The following is a 23,021-nucleotide window of genomic DNA, read 5'->3' on the forward strand; positions in this document are numbered from 1 at the left end:
GGCTAATCTATTTCTATTTAGCCAGATTTTATGGCTGAGTGAACTAATTTTTTGTTGCCTGTGTAAAGGTGAAAGCTCTAATGAGAGCAGTTTAGGGCCGAACTAAGATAGAGAGAAAGAGAGAGAGAGAGAGAGAAAGAGAGAGATATTATCTAGCGAAGTTTGACCTCAACTTGTTGTAGATTTGCTTAGTAAGACATCAAGTTCAAGTTGAGCTTCTCTGTCTGGCGACTTTAATACTACCTGACCTGTGTTCACCTGCAATTTTTTGTTGTTCTCGTGCTTTTTCTTTTTTTCATTTAGCTCCCTTTGACTCTTTCGACAAATGCAATGTCACGTCCAGCTGGCTGCGCTTCCACAGGGCATGGCCACGCCCCCAAAATGCCAGCGCACTGCACTCGAAAATTGAACTTTCGGTCACAATTTGCATTTGCAACAAACAACAAAGCAAAAACGACAAAAAGAAAATGAAAATCGAAAACTAATGTCAGAAAAGTGCGCCACCGCAGGCCACAGAAAACAAAGGCACAAATTACACACGAGTCGAAGTCGAATGTGGAGAGAAGGTTCAGAGCAGAGTTCGAGTCAGGCTTACTAACGTTCTCTTGGTAGCTCCCTCTCTCTCCCTCTCTCTCTCTCTCTCTCTCTCTCTCTCTCTCTCTCTCTCTCTCTCTCTCTCTCTCTGGGCGATTTACTGGTTCAATTAGCTGGGAACGTTGATGTTTGCCCGCTATGAGCTGGCCCATAGCTGCAGGCCGGCTTTAGACCGATTTTCACAGAACATTCACAAAAAACCAAGCGAAAATACAGACGAAAACCAAAAAACACAGGATACCCGACTAACAAATGCCCTGTATAGATGGTGGACACTAGGAGCTAAGAAATTAAAAGAATAGTTAAGGCAGAATCGTAAATTTTTATAAAGAGTATATTTTCAAATTTTAATACGGATTTTCTGTAAATGAAATACAAAATTTAAAGGAAAGCTGGAAAAGCTTTGATTTCCATGTATATGACTCTCAAGATGATTTTTTTAGATCTCCAAACAACATCTAAACATGAAAGGAAAAGCACCCTTGACCCTTAACAAAAATGGTAATGGAAACTCCCATTTCAATTTACGAACTGGAGTCCATCAATATATTTGAGCGAAAATAGACTTTATGCATGAATTAATATATTTAAAGCATCAACAACAAAATAGATCCTATACCTGACTTATAATCAGCAAAGCTTAGTAGATTATATAATATGCTACATATATAGCATTACTGTGCTCCAATGTGACACCAAAATTGAGATGCTTCACTTGCTTTAACTATGTACCTATAAATCTGTTATAGGTTGTATTCATGTCAATCATTCATTCATATTCGAACAATCTTCAACTTGACGTCACAAACTTCCACACAAAATCATAATACCCTCACCCGCATCTTGTAATGAGAAAGCAAAAGAGATACAGAAAAGTCTTGAAGCGAGGATCACAGCGGTCAGCTTCAATTGGGCATAATTCGCTTATTTTATGCATGCAGCGGCTGAGATTATTGAGATCATAGCTCGAGCCAGTCCATAAGTTAAGATGTTTATTTCGTTTGTGCATCGAGTGGAGCTCGATCTTCGAATGGGCTCATAACTTAGCTCTCCAATAGCTAAAATTAACTAACTCTGCGACTATTCGAATCTGGGTTCTGTCGCTTGTTTTGACATGCTAAGTGAGACACTTTGTGGTCTTGAATTTACGAGTTCTGATAGAGCGGTTCGAGCTCATACAATCAATTTTCGAATGAGTTAACAGCACGAATCAAGTGGAGCATATCAAATGAGCTTAGATTGAGCTACTTAGCCCAAGGTAAGCAGCAGCACCGACTGCGAACTTCTGTTCGACTCGCTGGCACTGCACTACGCAGCTACTGGGCTGGAGAGGGGGTGCTGCACGAGAAACCCGTTTGGTTCTATGGCAATCTGCGCAGAGTGGGTCAGAGGAGGACAGTGCTGGAGCCATTCTGCCGTTTCTATCCTCTGAGCTGGTGCTGGTAAAGGAGTTCCAGAACTTCTTACGTCTTGGCAACTACTGTAAAGCGTAGGATGATGCCATATCGACACATTTCTTCAATTTGGATTGTCAGGAGTGTCACGAGATGCACAATGGGCTGACAATAAACTAAAACTAAGCAAATGTTATTGTTTTTTGTTCACATTGCATTTCTCTTAGCTGCGCTCATTAGCACTTTGACTCGTTACAGTTCGTTCAAGCAATAATCGAGTTAGAGAGAAAGAGAAAGAGAGAGAGCTAAGGTGAGACCTGAAACCCTCAACTCCGTCTTTATCGAAATGCCCATATTCGAACCAGGTCTCTGTCGGCTGTTTTGACATGCTAAGTGAGACACTTTGTGGTCTGGAATTTATGAGCTCCGATAGAGCAGCTCGAGCAGCTCTTAAGATACCCCATTTCCCTCCCACCTCGGCTCGGATCGTGCTTTAACGCTTTATTTATGCGATGAGCTTTCAGGCAGTTGTTGACGCATCGATGCGATTGCGAGTTACTCCAAATGTCTCAATCATCGCATGCGACTGCAGCTCATTTCTCCGGATGAGTGACTTATGAGACGTAGCCATTAAATAACCGGACAATAAGCGACAAAGTGCTAATTATTTCGCTATCGTTAGCTAAACTCACAGCTTCCAATGTGGGTTAAGCAATTTAGCGTCTGGGCGACAAAGTACGAAACCGTATATATTGTTGACAAATACTTAGCCCAGTGAAATGCAAAGTCATGATATCTAAAGCCAGTGGAGCAGATCAAAGGGGGGTCTAACATAGAGACAATCGAAATTATTACTAAATATTTTGATGAGATTACATGATATTTTATTCCCCCAAAGTATTGTAAGGAAAATGTGGATACATAATATTTAGCGTTTATATGTTTACTATTTATAATATCCCCCGCAAATACAAATTATATGGAGGCTACGCCCCTGCTTTGATATATACAAACGCATATTTAGTATAATTTACAACAGGTTTTATATAATTTTAAGCTAAAGCTTAGCTGCGAGAGAGTAAAAGTCAAATGGCGGGGGAGGACGACGGAGAGGGAGGGATATGATATGGTATCAGAGAACATGTTCAAGTTCAAACAATGAAGCTTCAATTGCATTGTAGCGAGCTCATATCACAGTTTTAATTAAACAGAGCGACATACAGAGAGATAGAGAGTGTGTATATATCGTATAATAAACATACATACAAACATATATACCCACTCATATACCTTTGTTTGGATAGATTTAGGTATGCGTTGCCCGCGCTAGTCAACTGGAAAATATGAAATTAGCGTAATTTCACTCACTGTAGATTGAGCTAGTTAGCACATGGAAATGGGGGAAGAGAGAGAGACAGAGAGAGAGAGAGAGGAAAACAGAGAGACTCAAATAGAGAGCGAGAAAGAATCGAAGCAATCAGTTCAGTCTACTGCGAACAGTCGATCATGTCGCTTTGGTGGCTAACGCTCGGACTTCTGTTCGCTTTGGTGGCGCTGGTCTGCGTCTTGCTGCACCGCAGCTACAGCTACTGGGCACGCGAGGGGGTGTTGCACGAGAAACCCGTTTGGTTCTATGGCAACCTACGCAGCGTGGGTCAGACGACGACGGTGCTGGAGCCGTTCCGCCGCTTCTACGAGAAGTACAAGGGTCAGGCGCCATTCGGAGGCTTCTACTTCGCGCTGCGCGGCGCTGCAGTGCTGCTGGACTTGGAGCTGGTGAAGCTGGTGATGGTGAAGGAGTTCCAGAACTTCTCACATCGTGGCAACTACTATAATGCACAGGATGATCCCATATCGGCGCATCTGTTCAATTTGGATGGCCAGGAGTGGCGCGAGATGCGCAATAAACTGACGCCCACATTCACCTCGCTCAAGATGCATCAAATGCTGCCCACGGTGGTTGAGATCTCCGAGCGATTTGTGCAGGTGGTGCGTGAGAAGGTGGAGGTCTTCGAGCACGCCGAAGAATCACCCTTGGAGGTGAAGGATCTGCTCGCTCGCTTCACCATGGACATCATCGGCAGCTGCGCCTTTGGCCTGGACTGCAACAGCCTCAACGATCCCAATGTGGAGTTTTGCCGCCTGGGCCAAAAGGTGTTTACCCAGCGCCGTCACGGCCGGCTGGCCTTCGCCTTGCTGCAGACCTTTCCCAACCTGGCCAAGCGGCTACACATCAAAATGGTGCCCGACGATGTGAGTAACTTCTATATGCGCGTCGTACGCGAGGCCGTGGACTATCGGGATAAGAACCAGGTGCAACGCAAGGACTTTCTCAATCTGTTGATGGAGCTGAGGAATGATCCTAACGGCGGCTTGACCTTCAATCAGTTAGCGGCACAGGCGTTTGTTTTCTTCCTGGGTGGCTTTGAGACTAGCTCGAGCACAATGGGATTCTCCCTCCATTTGCTTGCCACACATCCCGGGGTGCAGGAGCGGGCCCGAGAGGAGGTGCAACAGGTGTTCGAAAAGCACAAGGAACTCAACTATGAGGCGCTGCGCGAACTCAAGTATATCAAGCAAATTGTTCAGGGTGAGCCAGACCAGAGATGCTCTGTAATAATATAATAATCAACTGCTGTTTCATTTATCTTATAGAAACTCTTCGCAAATATTCCATTGCATCCATTTTGATACGAAGAACTCTCGAGGACTTTCCCGTTCCCGGCTCAAATTATGTACTTAAGGCTGGCACGCCTGTGGTTATACCGGTTGATGCCATACACCACGATCCGGATATTTATCCGGAACCAGAAAAATTCGATCCCGATCGCTTCACACCCGAAGCCATCGAGGCGCGTCACTCAGCCGCTTGGCTGGGCTTCGGCGCCGGGCCAAGAAACTGCATTGGCCTGCGCTTCGGCGAGATGCAGACATTGGTGGGTCTGGCGGTGCTGCTGAAGAACTTCAAGTTCTCGCCAGCCAAGGAAACTGAAATACCACTGCAACTGAATAAGACGAGCTTCTTTCTGCAGTCACAGGGCGGCATTGTGCTCAATGTGCAGAAGGTCTGAATGATATGTAAATTAGTAATATTAATTTTATAGTATTTGATAATATTATTAATTAATTTATTTTTTATTTTCTTTGTTTTGCTCTTTATTAAAATATATATATGTTGCTTTTCTGTGTAATCGATCTCTGAGCATGCACTGAGAGGAAGTCGATTCGCTTATCAACGCATCGATTCGCTACAGTTTGTTGAAACATTCATTGCTTGTTTCATTATTTCCATAATTTGTGCTCAAAATGTCAGTCAAATTGTGAAATAAATAAATACTTGTTCAGAGTGTGTTAAGGGGTATATGAGCTATATAAGGTAGGTTAAGGAAACAGCTCAAATTTGATAGCTTGAGGGAGAAATTCTTAGATCAATAGACAGAGATCAGTTGAGGAATAGAAAGAGAGGCAATGAAAGAGGAATACATAGAGACAGGGAGCGAAAAGAGAAAATGGGAGGGAGAGAGAGAGGGAGTGAGAGAGAGAGAGAGAGATAAGTACTTCCACGCCCACGCCCACCCAGTGAGAGAGAGAGAGAGAAAAGAGAGAAGTGGATATATGTAGAAAAGCGAGAACTAGAGCATGGGGAAGAGAGATATAGAGCGCGAAAAGGAGATAGAGAAAAAGAGATGGAAGACGGAGAAAGAAGAAGATAAGCATCGACAAAGATGCTGAGAGATGGTGAGATATGTGTAGGATAGAGCGAGACAATGTTAAATATCTCATTAAATGAAAAGAGAGATTTATAGATATGCCTCCGAACAGAAGAGAGTCAGAGGTAGAGCTAGTGACATACAGTGATAGAGTGACAAAGAAATAGAGTTAAGACCTATCGCAACTTTTCGACTGCTCAACATTAATACTTAATACAACAGCTCCCACACCCAACTAGAACTGTCCTCGGCTGATGAATAAATGATCAGACACTTCAGCAGGCAGTCGCAATAGAACTGAACTAAGCCTGTCGCCCAGGCAAAGGTAATCATGCATGCAACTTAATTAGCTATGCGACCTGTTGTCGATGGGCTCGTTGAGTTATGGCTGCTGGCTCGAGTTGACTCCGGTTGGGTCTGCACACAGCTGCTCATGATTTTTGTCACACAATAAATTATGCAATTTCACATGCCAAAAATGAAGACACTCGCTCAGTCTGTCGCTATTGTTGCGTGTCTTTGTTCAATCATCATCAACAGCAACAACAGCAACAACAACAACAACAACAACCATTCATCCAGACAACAACAGTCACATCATGGACTTTTGCATGCCAAATGGTCGGACATCTCACTCAGTCTCTTCCTCTCCCGCTTCCATCTCGCTCACTCATAAATAAGTAAATAGTTTGTGCACAACATTGACTTTTATGACTGTGTATGTGTGTGTGTGTGTGTGTTTATTGTTGATTGTAATGTTGATGAACCTGAATTATCACATGCTGTTTGATGGACTGCAAACACGCACAAAACTTCGGACCTGTCTTTAGGCAACACATAATTGTCCCTCTCAGTCTAAGCCAACCTCCCTCTCCCCCTCTCCCTCTCTCACTCTCACTCACATAAATATGTAGATAGAATTTTTTTTTTCTTTCAGCTCAAGAGGCTGCGGCCGTCTGTCAAGTTTGATAATCTCTCAGACACTTTGATGAAATACTCTAGCACTCTCTGTGCCTCTCTCTCACTCTTCCTCTTTCTCGCTCTCGCTCTTTGGCATTGATAAATCGCCGCAAGTGACAAACAACAAATGCGCCCGCACAGCCGCTAGATGTCGCCACTCTGCGCTTGTCTTATCAATGTAGGCCTCAAATGTTTGGCTTTCCTCTGTTCTTGTTGTTGTTGTTATTGTTGTTGTTGTTGTTTGCTCCATTCCGTTCATTGTTTGTCGCTGTTCCACATGTAAACGACTCGGACATTGATTAATTTCATAGTTAATTTGTCAGCATTAATCAGTATTAACTTAAATGGACAACAACACGCCCCCTCCCCCCCACGGCGCCCGCGACACTCAGGTTCTTTGACTGCATTAGGCCCTAAGCATGGGCATTAGCTGACAGTCCGATTGCTCTTTGTCTGTTTTCATTTAATTAATTTTTGCATTGCTTTCTATACCCTGGACTCATGGCAGATAGGTAATCAGGGTATAATGATTTGGTTGAAATGCATGTAATAGGCAGAAGGGGGCGTGGCAGATCCTAGAAAGTATATCAATTCCCGATCAATAAGACAACCTGAGACGATTTAGTCCACCTGTCAGTCCATCCGTCCCTTACCCTGAATATATATGAACTCGTAGATCTTACAACCTATACAAGCTAAAATTTAGATCTAGATCCCGTTTAAAAAATCGATCGATAAAAAATTATATCGAAATTTTAGTATCTCTTATTTTTATCTCCTATATTTTTAAAGCCATACTCTCCGAATTATATAATTTGTTTTATACATATTTTATACAATTTTGATATTCGTTATATTTTAGCTAGTGAAATTCTTTAAATTGAAGATCAGAAGCACATATAACCTATATCTGAATGAGCTCGCATTTTTTCCTAAATTAGAAAATATTTATTCAAATATGTAAACTATATGCTAAAAATTTAAAAAAAAAATAAATAAATAAATAAATAAATAAAATTAAAAAAAAAATATCTATAAGACGAAACAAAAGTTATGTAGTAAAGCCCAAGCCCATTGGGTTTGCAGGGCATCATCTAGTCGGTCAGAGCAACGACAAAAGTTTTCTTGCTTCATTTTTTGTGTTCTTGTGTAATTGAACTGTTTTTACATGCATTGAAGCGTGTTGCTCAATTAATTGTTTGGGATTTTGTTGTGTTGCTAAGTCAGGGCTTTATGATATAATTAGCTGAATGTGGGGTACCGTTATTTTTATAAATTTGAGGGTATTTTTTTATAAATCAACCTGGAAATTATACTTAAGGGTCCATATAATGTATCCCGTTCCGGCTTTTGCTTAATTGTGTCCCAGCTGCAAACATTTTAGCTCCCTAAAATCCGTTAGCTTAAAACACTGTTACTTATCAGTAAAGCCCCCTCCCTAAAAAACACTTGACAACTCTGCGTAGAGTTGCCGCTGCTGCATGACTCTTTGACTGCTCAAATGTTTGCACGCACACAGACACACACACACACATACACACGCACGTGCTGAGCGAAAAAAACCCTTTAAGCACGTTTGTAGGTTAAACAGAGCAAACATGAACGTAGCACGGACTTCCTTGCGATCTCTCCTGGCCCCTGTCCCCTCTACCCACTCCCCTTCCCTATCATGCCTCCCAGCCAGCAACAACATTTGTTTTCTTTTTACATTCTTATGTACAAAATGGCGGCCCAGGCGCACCTGTCTGCACTTAAGCGTGAGTAATGGGGCAGACGGATGGCGAACTAATGCAACACGGCGAATTCAAGTGCCGAACATAACGGTAAACATGCTAAGCGGTTTTGCCATGGCCCCGCTGTATTAGAGCACGCTTGGGCAGCGAGAAGTGGAGAGCGGAGAGCGTAGTGCAGAGAGTGGAGAGTGCAGAGCGTGTAGAGTAGAGCAAAAAGTCAACGGGATGTGTTTGCACAAGGCGCTGCCGCCGACAGCCAAGCAGCGAGAGGGAGCGAGAGGGAGAGCGACAAACGACGAGCGGAGTTGATAAAAATGCAAACACTTTTAGCGCTCGCTGACTGCAGTGAAAGTGTCGGAGCAGTGGTAGAAGGGAGCAACGAAGAGGGAGAACGAAGAGAGGGAGAGAGGCGAACCAAAGTTACGCTTTGTCTGCCCAATTGTGGTTTACGACCTTTGCTCAGTCTTGTCCTGTGCTTTGTCAGGCTGTCCTGCTCTCGCCCGTGCGCCTGCCAATTGACGGCTACTTGACATTTGCGCTGCTGTGTTTACACACTCAAACAGTGGAGCGCTCTCCTACTCCCACTCTCTCTCTACTTCATTCTACTCTCATTCAGCCAGCTGCGACCAATGAAGCAGAGTGTGAATTCTTTGCTCTGGCTAGAAAAAATATTATTTTAGCGTGTGAAAAGTGTAAAGTGCTATAATGCTCGAAAAATATACTATAAAACAATTTTTGCCCCTCACTCACACACACGCACATACTATAGTTAACTTGACTCGACTTGACTTGGACTTGTTAACGACAACTTGTCCAACTCAAGCGACAGCTCTACAAATGTTGTTCTTCATTTTGTTTGGCTTAAGCTGATCAAGAGAGTTTTGCAACACTTGCAAAAAATGTGTGTGTGTGTGTGTATGTATGTCTATGTTATTTGAGCCATTTCTATAAGGCTCCATTCATTTCTTTAACATGTTGTTTACACTCGACTTGGTTAAGTGCAATGTTCGAGAGTCGTTAAGTGTGTATGAGTATGTGTATGTATGTAGAGCTTGAATGCAACACACATACACGTATGTATGTATAGGTAGAGTAGTTTGATGATTGAGAATGACTTTTAGCTTGAGTTGATTGAACGCAAGTTAAGCTGCTTTAGTTTGTTGACTTTTATTTAACAACAGAAAAAGATAAAATAAAATATATAAATAATATATAATAATAATTTATATATTGTAAGTGCTAAAACTTTAAGAAATATTATTTGTAACTATGAAAATTGAAGCTGAATATTACACAGTCTAATAGAATTTTTAGCCGAAACATCGAGCTCTCATAATACTCTTGATGTTTCACTACTAAACCTTGTATAAGAATAGCTCTATTAACATTTAAGCTCATTTAGCTCATGGGAATTATCAAATATACCTTAAGCATACACTAAACAGTTAATTATGCCCATTACCAGACTGTCGAAAGTAATCTAAGATTTAATCCCCTCTTATACCCGTTAGTTCAACATTTATTTAGCATATACATACTTCCAACTGATTTATGTGATTATATCCCTAATAACTTTGTTCAGCTTGTGGCCACGAGGCTGGCCTTCCCGTGTGAACTTGTCAACTCTTTTAGATTTAGAGAGTGAAAATTTTACGATCGATTTCCGTTGCTTGAAACATGCCCAAAACGTGTTATGAGGCTGGCATAAGTGGGTCCACGGCACGGAAATTGTAGACCCATGTAGGCAGCCGCACTAAATATGAGCATTAAAAACCATAAATATTAAAACATAAAAATAGCCATAAAAAGGGCGTCCCGTCGATAGCCACAAGAAAAAAAAAAAAAACACACACACACACACACATACACATACATATATACATATATACATTTATTTTCCCTGTATAAATTCAGTGCTGGAAAATTAATTTCTAAACAATGAAAACAGCTGGAGTTCTAGTGAAATGAATACCACCCAAAGACTGTGGAGGAGTCACACACACAATTAGTCACAATTCGAGTAAAGAAAAGAAAAGCCAAATCCAAATCAGTTTTATAGGGCTGGCCTGGGTTTATCGAAATGCATTTCCATTTACAAGAATCCAGAGCCGATAGCAGCTCTGGCTAGTGTATAAAAATCAATGAATAAATAAACAGAAACAGAACGAACAGCGGTTGGCCCTGTTTTCTTCACCGAAATGTGCAGCATTTTCATTCATTTGCCCCATGTTGTTCCCGCTGTGATTTATATTTATTTTGGGCTTGTTGTGTGAATTCCGTCGGCATCGGCGACAGCTAAAAGCTTTGGCGGCACACGTCTGCCCCGGCCATTACAGGTGCCCGACAATCGACAGGGAACACGGAACTCTTAATACATCTGTATCGCCGACCAAATGCATTTTGAATAAATAAGTACCCTAAAATCGGGCTAAATGATTGGAACACATAAAAACATACACAAAGAATCGCTCGTTAATCGAATTTACGCGATAAGAAATCACAATTTGAATTTAGCGCAAGCAATATCGTGCCCATACCACTGTGCGCATATGATAAGATAACATGTTTGCACTGCTCAGTCTATTTATAGACTTTCGTACTCAACAAACACACACACATGTATAGCGGTACTTTTGTTGTTGCATGCCGTAAATATGCAATTGCTAAACTGGACGAACAAGACAAAGACAAAAACAAAAACAATTAGATTAGCACTAGTTGACAGTTAGCTGCGGATCGTAGCACATGACTCCGTGGCGCAACGGTAGCGCGTCTGACTCCAGATCAGAAGGTTGCGTGTTCAAATCACGTCGGGGTCAATTGAGAGATTTCCTTTTTTTCTTTTTTTTTTATAAAATGTAAATATATTAATTTTAATGATTTTGTTCAAATACTAAGCATTCTTTATTCACTATTCACATTGCTTCTGTAATTATTTGAAAAATATTTAAATAATGCCGCCGTTAACGAATTGAGCCCATATTCTAACAGTTATGATGGCTTAATTAGCGACGTTTTGTCTTTCATAACTGCAAACAATTCCAAATGTCAACAGTCACATTTACAACACATAATTACAATTACAATAACAGCAACAACAACTGTTAGGTCAGGGCCTCCACCGCCCGCTGCTATCTGTCTGTCATGTGGGCTTTCCATTCGCATTTCCACAAGCCCAAAGTGAAACATTATGTCACATCTGAAAAGTGTTAATTAGTCCGCCACCCACAAATATCGACAAGGCATTTTCAATCAAAATGTCGATTTGATGAAATTTCGGCATTTCATATCACAAATTATAAATAGGAATTTGTGGATGAAATTAAATTGCTTCGGAATGTAGTGGATATAGAAATGTATAAATGTATATAAATATTTATATTTATATTTATGCTATCTATTTGAATAACATATATACTAATTTTTTGGGGGTTTTAGCATTTTGATTTTGACAGATTAGATTAGCAGTCGTTTGATGAACTAATGTACTTGGAATTGGGAACTTTTTTTTGTATTTGCCCAAAATGAGAGAAATTCAATATTTCTGATTTATTTTTGACAGTTTAGATTGCTGTCAATAAATATTTAATTGATTTCTGATGGAATATAAACATATATACATACACATATGTATGTCTGAAAGTTCGTACATACATACAATATGATTCCTATGACATTGATTGATGAAAGCATATTGAGTATGGGAGAGTTATAGTAGCACATTAAAAATTATACGGGAAACATATGTTCTTACATATTCACATTATATACTACATACATAAACATATGTAAATTCCTCATTTTCGATTTACATTAGGCGTATATAAAGCTGTACTCGTATTTACATTACGAACTACAAAATTTATCATTTCTAATTCCATTCCCATTAATCAGCCTGCTTAAAAAAAAAAAACTAGAACCTTTTACCATACTGTAAACAACATTTTGTTACACATTAAAAATTCAAATTAATAATACCCCGAGAAAAAAAATAGAACTTAAAAGCTTCAATTGTCTAGTCAAAGCCAAAGAACACGCCCACTTAAATATACACACAACTGGGGCTGCTCTAATAACATATAAGAGCAAAAAGAAAAAAAAACTTGAGTCGAAAAATGACAACTGAAATTTTCACCCCTCCCCCTCCCTGACAGAAACCCAAAGAGCACTTGTCATGGAAAACAGTTGTAAAAATTCCCATGAGCAGCGCGCAAAACTAAAAGCGCAAATGGTCAATAGAAGAAGTGCAGAGAGGGGGCGCGGGGGTTCTAGAGGGGATGTCCCTCATATGCAGACGCATCATATTTTCTAGACGCTCATATAAACAAATAAAAACCCATTAACGAAAACCAACAACAATTTTACATTGATGTGTGCGGCCCTCTCTCTGCGTCTCTCTCACTCACACACACACTCTACCGCAGCTCTGCTGTGATTAACGGCGCATTGTGAAGGGTGCAAGAAAGTAGCGACGAGCAATTAACAACTACAACAGCAAACAAAACGTAGAAGAGAAAGAGTCGGAGACAGCAGCTCAAAGAGTGACACTGCGGCAGCAGCGCGGCAGAGGCTGAGCGCTCAGCGTATGCATGCCTGTATGTGCGGGCGAAGCAGCAGGAGTAACAATAACAACAACAATGGAAATAGCGATAAGCAGCAGTCGCGCCGCCGACGCCACAGTCGCTGCAACTGCAGCCCATTAGATAAGCAAAGCGACGCAGTCGGTGGCCCAGCTTCGCCCCGCAGTCAATGTTAAAGGCCCAGCTGTGTTTGCTCTGCCGCAGCGAAGCCATGTAAAAATAGCACAAAACTGCAGCCAGCACACACACACACACAGGCACACAGGCGCAGGCACTCGTGTAAGTTTTTCGTGTGAAATATTTTAATATTTGCCTACAAAACAAAATGCGAAAGAGAGGAAGACAAAGTGCTACGCAAATCCATATACACTGTACTTGCCTGTGGGTGCCGAGAGCGGAGGAGTGAGGGAGTCGAATATATTTCTTGGACAAATACTCAATCAGAGCAGCAACCGCGCTAAATATGTGGGCAACATGTTGTCAACTTGACAGTGGCGTAGATAAGGGTCAAAGGGGTTTCTTGGGTTTAATGTGTAGAAGCAAAATTGAGTTTATAAATACAGAAGTATGATTATTTTGGCATTTATTGTTTTTTTTTTTTTCTTTAATTCTGCATCCCCTTGCTGGCACTTCCATAGCTCAAGGCGTTGTTGTTGCGTCAAACTAATCGAAAGGGAAGTCTTACATTCTGCTTCACAGAATTCCCAATCGTTTTTAGCTGCTTGTCACACGCTCGTAAAATCAACGAAATGCAGGCGACTGTTGTGACACTTGGCATGACAAGGACAACAATGAAAACAACGGAACTAAGTTGCAGTTGGCAAAATGCTTAATGAGTGACAGGCCAAAGCAGAAATCTGCATCTGCGGTAGGTTTGAGCTGGAATGAAATGGAATGCGATGCCTGGAGGAGAGCGCTGTGAGAGCGGGTGCATGCGTATGTGTGTGAATGTCTGTGTGTGTGTGTGAGAGTGTTTGGTTTGGTGCTTGCATATTTTGCGCCAGCCACCCTTGGGCCACCCACACAAAATGCGTTGCTTTTTGCATTTCGTGTCAGCTGTCAAAGCCAAAAGTGAAGTTTGCCTTTGTATTTTTATGTGTGGCCCATCGTCGCTGAATGAGAGAGGGAGAGGGATTGAGTGGGAAGGGGAGCCAACGCTGAGCCGTTGCTGCCGGGCAAAGTGTCCATTATGTTGATTTGAAAAATAAAAGCCGGGGAGAGCAAAAGGAAGTGGGAGAGTGGGAGAGAGGGAGACTGAGCGAGAGAGCTAGAAATTTAGTTGATTGAAAGACAGTTAGAAGCGTGCTTTGTGCTCTATCTATTGAGCCAGAGATTTGTCACAGAGCTCTGCTGAGAATGTTGCCCTGATTGCGAGGGGAGGGAGAGAGCCAAGAGCAGCACTGATTTAGCAGCTGTCAATCAAGAGACAACAAAGCCTCTTTCTGAGAGAAAAAATCTAACAGCTACTTAACTATGCACAAAAGCTATATACGAAAGTTCTGCGATGTAATTGACTATGTGAAAGGCATTCAGGAAAAAAGAAAACAACAACAAAAAAGTGATGAAAGGATTTTCCTGATGAAAATTTCTCATCACATTTAGCTTTAGTATTCAAATTCCAAAGTAGTTCAAGTATTTCATTTCCATTGATCAAAAGTCATCTAGTAAATCGATACAAAAACAGACTTCATCCAAAAGGGGCTCCATCGAAATTCCAAATTGTTGCAATCCTTGGACTCGGGATTTACCAGACAAAAGCAGACCAAAACAAAAGGGAACACTGCAACAGTTGAAAAGAATATATCATATGTCATCCTATCAGAAGCACACATCTTCTATAACCACATCCACGTCCATCAATTACCTGTCCAAGGATGCCGCCGTTGGCTACTGCATGGACTATATGGTCAGAAGGAATCGAATCTTGGCTGCAAAGCAACAACAACAACAGCAACAGCAGGCAGAGCAAGCGACAAGCGATTCGTCGTCGGAAAGCAGCAGCAGCTTCGAGCTGTTGCCCGTCAATCTGGACGATGTAATCGCACGGCTGACCGAGTCGGGATCGAGCTTGGCGGGAAGCGGAAATGTGTCGCTGGAGGAGCACGAGATTAGCGAGATTTGTGCCCAGGCACGCGAGGTGCTGCTCAAGGAGTCGATGCTGCTCAAGCTGAGCGCCCCCATCAATATCCTGGGCGACATTCACGGCCAGTTCCACAATCTACTCAAGTACTTCAAGATGACGGGCTATCCGCCGGACACGAATTATCTGTTCCTCGGCGACTATGTGGACCGGGGCAAGCAGTCCGTGGAGACGTTGACCCTGCTGCTGGCATTGAAGGTCCGCTATCCGGATAGCATCTACCTGCTGCGCGGCAACCACGAAAGCTCCGGCGTGAACCGCATCTACGGCTTCTACGACGAGTGCAAGCGACGCTACAATATCAAGCTGTGGCGCTGCTTCGTCGACTGCTACAGCTGCATGCCGGTCGCAGCGATCGTCGAGGACAACATCTTTTGCTGTCACGGCGGCCTGAGTCCGAGCCTGGCCAGCATGGATCAGATACGCATGATCCAGCGACCGTGCGAGATACCCGAACAGGGGCTACTCTGCGATCTGGTGTGGTCCGATCCGGATGTCCACACCATTGGCTGGGGCCTCAACAATCGGGGCGTCAGCTATATCTTTGGCCCCGATGTAGTTAGCTCGTTTCTGGAGCGGCACGGCTTCAGCTTAATCTGTCGTGCCCATCAGGTGGTCGAGGATGGCTACGAGTTCTTCGCCAAGCGTCAGCTCCTCACCATCTTCTCGGCGCCCAACTACTGCGGCGAATTCGACAATGCCGGCACCATGATGTGCGTCGATCAGAATCTACTGTGCACCTTCCGCATGCAGAAGCCGATGTCCAGCAGCAAACGTTATTCCAATACGGCACATAGTAATTTCTTCAAGGCCCTCAATTCGACGTAATACGCATGTTACGTTTGTATATCGTACATTGAATATCGTTATGTCATTAGTGTGTCAGAGCACGTGAAAGAAACAACCACAAGAAAAAAACATTTGAATCTACTAGTCAAGGAATTCATTTGTTTTCTCGTTTTTACGCAATTCCAAATACCAAATCTAAAAGTTTAGTATTGTACAGTGTTGTGTAATGCAGAAAAGCATTAACATACAAACAGATAGAGTGTGAAAATGTAATTAAAATGCTATGCATTAAGCATGGCACACATTGAGCTTAAAATAAATTGAAAATAATTTTTAGATTTTACAAAATGCATTTTGATGGAATATTTTTTGTAATATTAAAAAAATAGTATTAATATGAATAATATTTCAAGAGTAAAATAACTCCAGCTGGTATTAAAATAATACCATTCATATAGATGTATTTTGATTAATCAAAAAAGTCTATGTTATGAGAAATTAGTGCTTAAATATTATGGATTTTAACCAGGCGTTACGAAATGAGTGAAATAACTTATTAAACTTTAAAATATATATGTAATACATAAACTATTTCTATAGCATATATACCAAAATGTATATACGTTAAAATCTCTGCCACGCCCCACCTTTTTTTTACCCCACTTCCACTTAGTTTAGGGCTTTCAAATGCGCAAATGATTTCAATACAAATTTAATTGCATCATTAGTTTTGTGTAAATTGTTAATGCAAAACGCTATGCAACACTATTAATTTGTTAATCAGTGTTGAATAATTAATTTTGTCAATAGCAATTAATGCCGTTTGAGAATGTAAAACTTTTCGCATTGACGCATTATCAACAACAATCATTTGATTAACGAAATGCATGCAATTAATATTAATTTGCTAAATTAGACAGAGAGAGTGAGGGAGTCAGAAAATGTGAGAGTGAGACCCAGAAGGGCAATCATAAAAGAAATTAAATTATTTCAACTCCAAACGAGCATCGGATTTTACGATTTCCGGACTAATTGCATAGTTCAGCTAAATGGCAATGACTAATGAAACAAAACAATACAAAATAAACGAAACCGAGTTTGAGCTAAAATAATTACTAAAATGGATGACACCCAAACGAGTACGAGCTGAAAAAGTGGTAAAAAATTGTGTAGAATGAAGTGAAAATGCAAATTGCAATGGGAATAATTTAATGTGCATTCGGTTATGCTAATTTCTCTGAGTGGATGAGTGATTAAAATATATATATATATATATTTATATACATATGCATATATTGGAAAAGTAGAGCAAATGCTGTGGGAGCAATTACAAAATGCAATCACTAATCAGCAAAGCAACTAATCAACACTTCAACTAATATGATGAGAGGAGGCAGAACGCGCGACCAGGGGAAGCATTGGAGAGCCAGGCAAGGGATGCATTCTGAACGGGAGTAGTCGACTGTCTGATACTCGTTGTGAGAGCTGAGGTAGATAGAAGAGGTTTGTATGTTAAGCTTAACAGTACATACTTAAAAGCATATGTACAGTATATACGCAGTATATATTAACAGTATATGCCAATTGGGTCTGTTAGATTAAGTTTCATCACTAATCTGTGGTCTCATTAGTGACTTCTTGTTAACTAAATGAATTGTCTATAATGTAATCCTTTCTGTTAAATGAACCTTGGTTTAATCTATTGAATAATGTCTTTATGTCAAATATGTCTCAGTTGTCTGTAATGTAAGTCTTTATGTTAAGTTAAGAAAATGTTAATGGGGTCTTTATTTAAGTTTTTTTTTTTTTTTTTTTTTTTTTTTTTTTTTTTTTTTTTTTTTTTTTTTTGTTGGGCTGAGGTAGGAAAAAATGCTTTATGCACCGTCAGTCATGTCGTCACTTTGACCGGTGTGTCGGACTGCATAACTGCTTACCGACTAAAAAATCCTCCTCTTCTGGGGCTCAAATCCACCTTGGAACCAGGAGATATCCCGCATTAACCTTCAAGGTGGAACCCCATTGTGTGCTCTAAATGAGCGTTGCCCTCTGTGTGCCTGCGTCCAGGTCATACTTCTTCCGCCGCAGAACCTTTTCGGCGAAGTCATAGACTTTTTTCCAAGCGTCTATGCTGCTGCACATTTGCTGTACTAACGTCTCTACTTTGACTTCACCTACTGTATCTGCCAGGTCGATTCTTTCTTCCGACCATCTTTTGCAATTGAAGAAGGTGTGTTCTGCATCGTCCATTGCATTTTCGCAGTAAATGCAGCTGGATTCGGCAGTTTTCCCCATTTTATTTAGGTACTTTAAGTTTTTGTCCCCGTACATATGCTAATATCTAACAAATCAATTTCCATTGTATAAAAGATTACGTTTAAGTAGAAAAGGATAATGTGCTCTGTACTATTAAATGAAAAAAATGTAAAGCACAACACTTTTGTATACCGTAAATTGATTAAAAATGAAGTGTCCCATTTAACTAAAAATAAAAATGTTAACTGTATGTCAATTGTCTTAAATGTAATTTTTTATGTTAGGTGTATGTTAATTGTCTTTAAGATAAGTCTGTATATTAAGCGTATAACATGCTTGTCTGTAAAGCTGAAAAAGTCAGTGCAGATTGTCAAATTGCGAATTGGGAAAATTTTTATAAAAAAAAAAAATGTACACTCTATTTATATTATGGTAAATATGCTTTAATTTTTAATTTTAATATACATATAATTTTAATACACATTTGGTAAACAAAAGTGTTTTTCATTTAACATATTATATAAAATATTTTAATATATTCTATATATAATATAAATTAATTCAGCTTAAAGCCTTAAACAAAGCTACTAAAATACCAAACATCGAAAATCCCCAATGAACCAATACGCCCACTTCACTCGAACGCCGAGCGCGCATAAGAAACAACAATTGGCGACACGAACTTGGCTAAGAACCTAAGGGTTAGTTAAAGTCAGCAACAGAACAGAGAACAAGGACAAGGAGTTGTCATGTTCTTGTGCTGAGTAACGACAACAAAAGCATATCACTGGACGGGCAGCTAAAGTAAACATCGAGGCAACTGTGTCCTATGTCCTGTGTGCTCGAGCGCAGACAACAGGACTCGCCTCGAATCGAGTCGACCTTTGTCTACGTCCCCGGCTTGAAGTCAATGCGCATAAATTTTACTGCATGTCCAAATGTCTGGGCGGAGTTGGACGGCAGAAGGCGATAGATAGACGATAGATAGACGGCGACATGTAGACAGGGACATACATAAGCTGAAATATCCACAAAACTAATCTGCAGGCGGCCAGCGAAAGAACGAGCGAGCGAGTGAAGAAAGTGCAGGCAAGGATTTACATATTAAGCCATTTTTAATTTACGACTTGTCCAAAAAAAAAAAAAAAAAAAAAAATTAGAAGAAAAAGAAAAGCGAATGCCACTGTCGGGTGAAAGCAGCCGAAAAGATGCTGCTGCCCAACCATCCACCCACTCAACCACCCACACACACACACACACTCACATTCATATGCGCCTGGCTAAACAGCAGATAACGAACGTTGTTGTTGCTGCAGGAACTCTGAGCACAGATGGATGATAAAGGCGCCAGCCGAGCAAAAGGATAACGACAGCCGCCTTGCAACATGGCTAAGAACTTGCTTCAACCCCAAGTGCAGTCCCAAAAAGAAAAGAGAGAGAGAGAGAGAGAGAGAGAGAGAGAGAGAGAGAGTAAAAAAACCCAAAAAGTTACTTGAATTCCAAACCTGGACCGGGCAGGACGTGGGCGTGGCCGGCCCCCTTGGAAGCGGAAGCAGTTCGCCAACAATGACAGTAATAAAATAAAAGTAAATCCATGCTTTGCTGCCTGTCATCTCTCTCTATCTCGCCTTATCTCTCTCGCTGTCTCTTTCAGTCTTTCGCTTCTGTCAAAGTTGACATTGACGTACAAGTCCCGGAAGTGAAAACTGTGGCGTTGTTTAGGCAACTGTTTAGCTGTTTTTCATGTTGCCTTCGCTTCGGCAAAGAAAGTGAAAACTTTCAGAATGTTGCGAATTTGTTTGTTTGCATTCGTCACATTTTGTACCTGCCGAAAGGTGTTCCACTGCTTAAAGACAGACAGCTTTAAGATATGCGCTAAAGAAATTATGAAGATAACTTATGTTGAGACACAAATATGCTCTAAAAATGAAACAAGAGAGACTTTGGGAACGTAGAATATATAGAATATAGAGATAACATGGTAGATGGGAATGTTATCTATACGTAAATAACATATTATAGAGAATAGGAAGTCATATCTATATACATGTATATATAAAGCCTTTACTTACATCACAATTTCTGTTACTTTTATAGAAATCTATAGAATATATATTTTAGAAAATATTTTAAGTTCTTAATATATCATATATTGTAATATAGAATATTATCTCGATATGATAAATCATACTTAATTTAATCAGTAGTTCTCAAGCTGTTATGAAAGAACGCTATCTACATTTAAGAAAAAATCAAATTACTTCCATCTCTAGTTTCCATGAAAGATAAAAATGTAAAAAAATTATAAATAATTTTTTTTTTTATCTGAAACTTCCAATCCCTCATACAAGTTTAAATGTAATCTAGAAAAACCTTTCCAAAATATGGAAAAACCTTTTATTTTAATTTCAAGTCTTCAAAGAAGAAACACATTTTATTTTCATCTTGAATTGTCAATGTTTTATAGAATATCATCTATAAAAAGAAAACCTTTTACATTCATCCCAAATTCCTCGGCTCTCTAGCTCTACACACAAATGCATATCTAATATACATAATAATAAAAAACACCAAAGTCAGAGACTTGGCTAATGCTCAGTCTAAGCTCGTTTTCAGCAAATGTCTACAACAGGTGCGCAGCAGATGCCTATAGGAAAATGGCAAACAGCATAGAAGAGCCATCAATCATGGGGCCTTACAACATGGATGAGCTTTAGCCCCGTCTGCACCGCCCACACTAGGCAGCATATGCTAACGGTAGTTAGAGGTTAGTGCCACCCCTTTTTTTTATGGCGAAAGACTTACTTAGTTGCTTAAGATACCCAGGGAATGTGAATGCGATGAGGTGTACTTGAATAGATCTTACATATAAAAGAGAGTTAAGATAACTATAGATATAATGGAAATACATTCCCTGTATGTAAGAAATATCATAATCCGTAGACAAATTTTTTTTTCAAAGTTTTATTACTATTAATATTCAATTTCTAAAAATATACCCTATATAAATATTTTAGCTAACTTTAAATATACTTTGTTTATAGGACAAATATAAAACATTTCTTATATATATGAATAAGTTATTGTGCATTTTAAGCATTCTCTCATTTCTCAAGATATATAAATGCATATCATTTTTACTACATGGCATTACAGGGTATCTGTCAGGCAACCACCTTCATCTCCATCTGCCTTTCTTTGTAATGCCTTTGTGGTTTTGAGGCGTCAAATGTGATGGGGCTGCACGCCGCGCTACGCTCTAAGCCCCCCAACAGGCTAAAGCCCAGCGGAAGGAAGTGTGGGACGTCTGATGAGAATGGGGATGATGATGATGATGGGGATGATGATGTTGGTTACTTCTTGTTGTTACTGAATTGAAAATTGTGGGGTTTTATTTTCCCCTTTAGTGTAGTTTCCTTTTCATTGGCTTTTCGGGCTGAACCGAACAACTTTAAAGTCATTTTGTCTAACCGCAAATGGAAGCCAATGTAACTAAGTAGGTAGTATGACACAGATCTGCTTAGGCTTATATGCACATATATCGAGTTTACCTTATTATATTTGAGCATTGAACAGCGCACTCACCTGCAATGAAACGGAAAAAATGAAATTATATTTATTAATTAAAAGATTAGGCAGAAATGGAGATATTTAACTTTTTTTTTCATATTTCATATTTTCGCTTTTGGCAAACCCTTTTCAAAAAGAACCCAACCACAACAAAGTAGTAGAAGAAGCAGCGAAAATAACAACATAATAAACAAAAGTAACAACTCTATTAAAAATATGCCCAGCCAAATGATTTATAACATTTTTTTTCCTTACCCTCAGCGAAGGACAAAAGTGAAATTCATGCTGGAAAAAAGGCCGATAAAAAAGGAATCGAAAAAAAGGAAATATAAAAAGCATTTTATAATGGTAGGGAATTATGCTGAACACCTTTTAGGCTTGTTTCCAATTTATTTCATTTTTTCATTCTCTTTTTTTTTTTAGAGGAAATGATAAAAAAGTGTTTAAAATTTTTGACAGGATAAGCGGGTCCATATGGCAGTGAAAAATGATTTAGTCACGGTTATTCAGCTAAATTAAGGGGGTTGAGGCGGAGTCCAATAGTGGTTAATAATGACTTGTCGATTTCTTGATTGAAAGGGGCAGTCAATGATAAGGGGGTGGTATATAAAAATAAAAAAAATAATGGATTTTGTACTAAATATTATTAATATGTTAGGTCAGAAATTGTTAACGATGTATGTATGTATATGGTAGAGGCTAACAAAAGGGAACAACTACAAAAAATTAAGATTATTTTTAGATAAAATTTTCTCGAAAAAGCTATTACAGCACTTAAAGTTCCTTTTATGGAAATACTACTACAAATAGGTCAAGTACAGCTATAGGCATTCCAAATTGAAATCTTATCAAAATATGAGCTACTTTCTCTATTCGTAGTTGAGGCAGCTGCATAAGTAACATGATTAATCAGTTAAATAAGCAAAGCCAAAGTGGGAAAAAAAACCTAAATGAAAATGAAAATGGATGAAGCTAGAGCCACAACAAAAACAACAACAACAACAACAGCAGCAGCAGCAACAACAACAATAATAATAAACAAACTTGCAGTTATGGCTCAATAAGCCAACAAAGGCGCGTCTGTGCCTCAAATGCCATGATAAAGCATTTTCCAGCCAAAAAAAAAAAACAACAACAGAAACCACAAACAACAATAGCCGAGCATGATGAAGAGCAACAACAACAACAGCAGCAGCAGCAGCAGCGAGAAAAGAGCAAATTCAGCTAACGAGAAGAAGCAGCAGCAAAAAACCACAAGCAAAATTGAAAAACATTTATTAGACGCCGCTAGAGTAGGA

At 39.9% G+C, this 23,021-nt stretch overlaps 3 protein-coding genes and 1 non-coding gene across 4 annotated transcripts in view; 3 read left to right on the top strand and 1 right to left on the bottom strand.

Moving 5' to 3' along the window:
• The window catches only part of Fili (Fish-lips), a 124,035-nt gene that overhangs the window by 88,795 nt on the left and 12,219 nt on the right, over positions 1-23,021 (bottom strand). The gene's annotated exons all lie outside the window — the stretch shown is intronic.
• On the top strand, positions 3,294-5,179 carry LOC108617519 (cytochrome P450 6A1-like). The gene is made up of 2 exons (XM_018013334.2): positions 3,294-4,578; positions 4,644-5,179. Exons 1-2 carry the CDS (start codon positions 3,495-3,497, stop codon positions 5,057-5,059), a joined length of 1,500 nt encoding a protein of 499 aa, XP_017868823.1. The 5' UTR covers positions 3,294-3,494; the 3' UTR covers positions 5,060-5,179.
• Positions 11,139-11,210, top strand: TRNAW-CCA (transfer RNA tryptophan (anticodon CCA)). Its single transcript has one exon. It is a non-coding gene; the product is annotated as a tRNA-Trp (tRNA).
• PpN58A (Protein phosphatase N at 58A) lies at positions 14,530-16,248 on the top strand. Its single transcript, XM_018013403.2, has one exon. It carries the CDS (start codon positions 14,779-14,781, stop codon positions 15,937-15,939), a length of 1,161 nt encoding a protein of 386 aa, XP_017868892.1. The 5' UTR covers positions 14,530-14,778; the 3' UTR covers positions 15,940-16,248.

The sequence above is a fragment of the Drosophila arizonae genome, chromosome 5 (genome assembly GCF_054131065.1).
Source record: "Drosophila arizonae isolate 15081-1271.41 chromosome 5, UAZ_ARI_1.0, whole genome shotgun sequence".
NCBI classification, from domain to species: domain Eukaryota; kingdom Metazoa; phylum Arthropoda; class Insecta; order Diptera; family Drosophilidae; genus Drosophila; species Drosophila arizonae.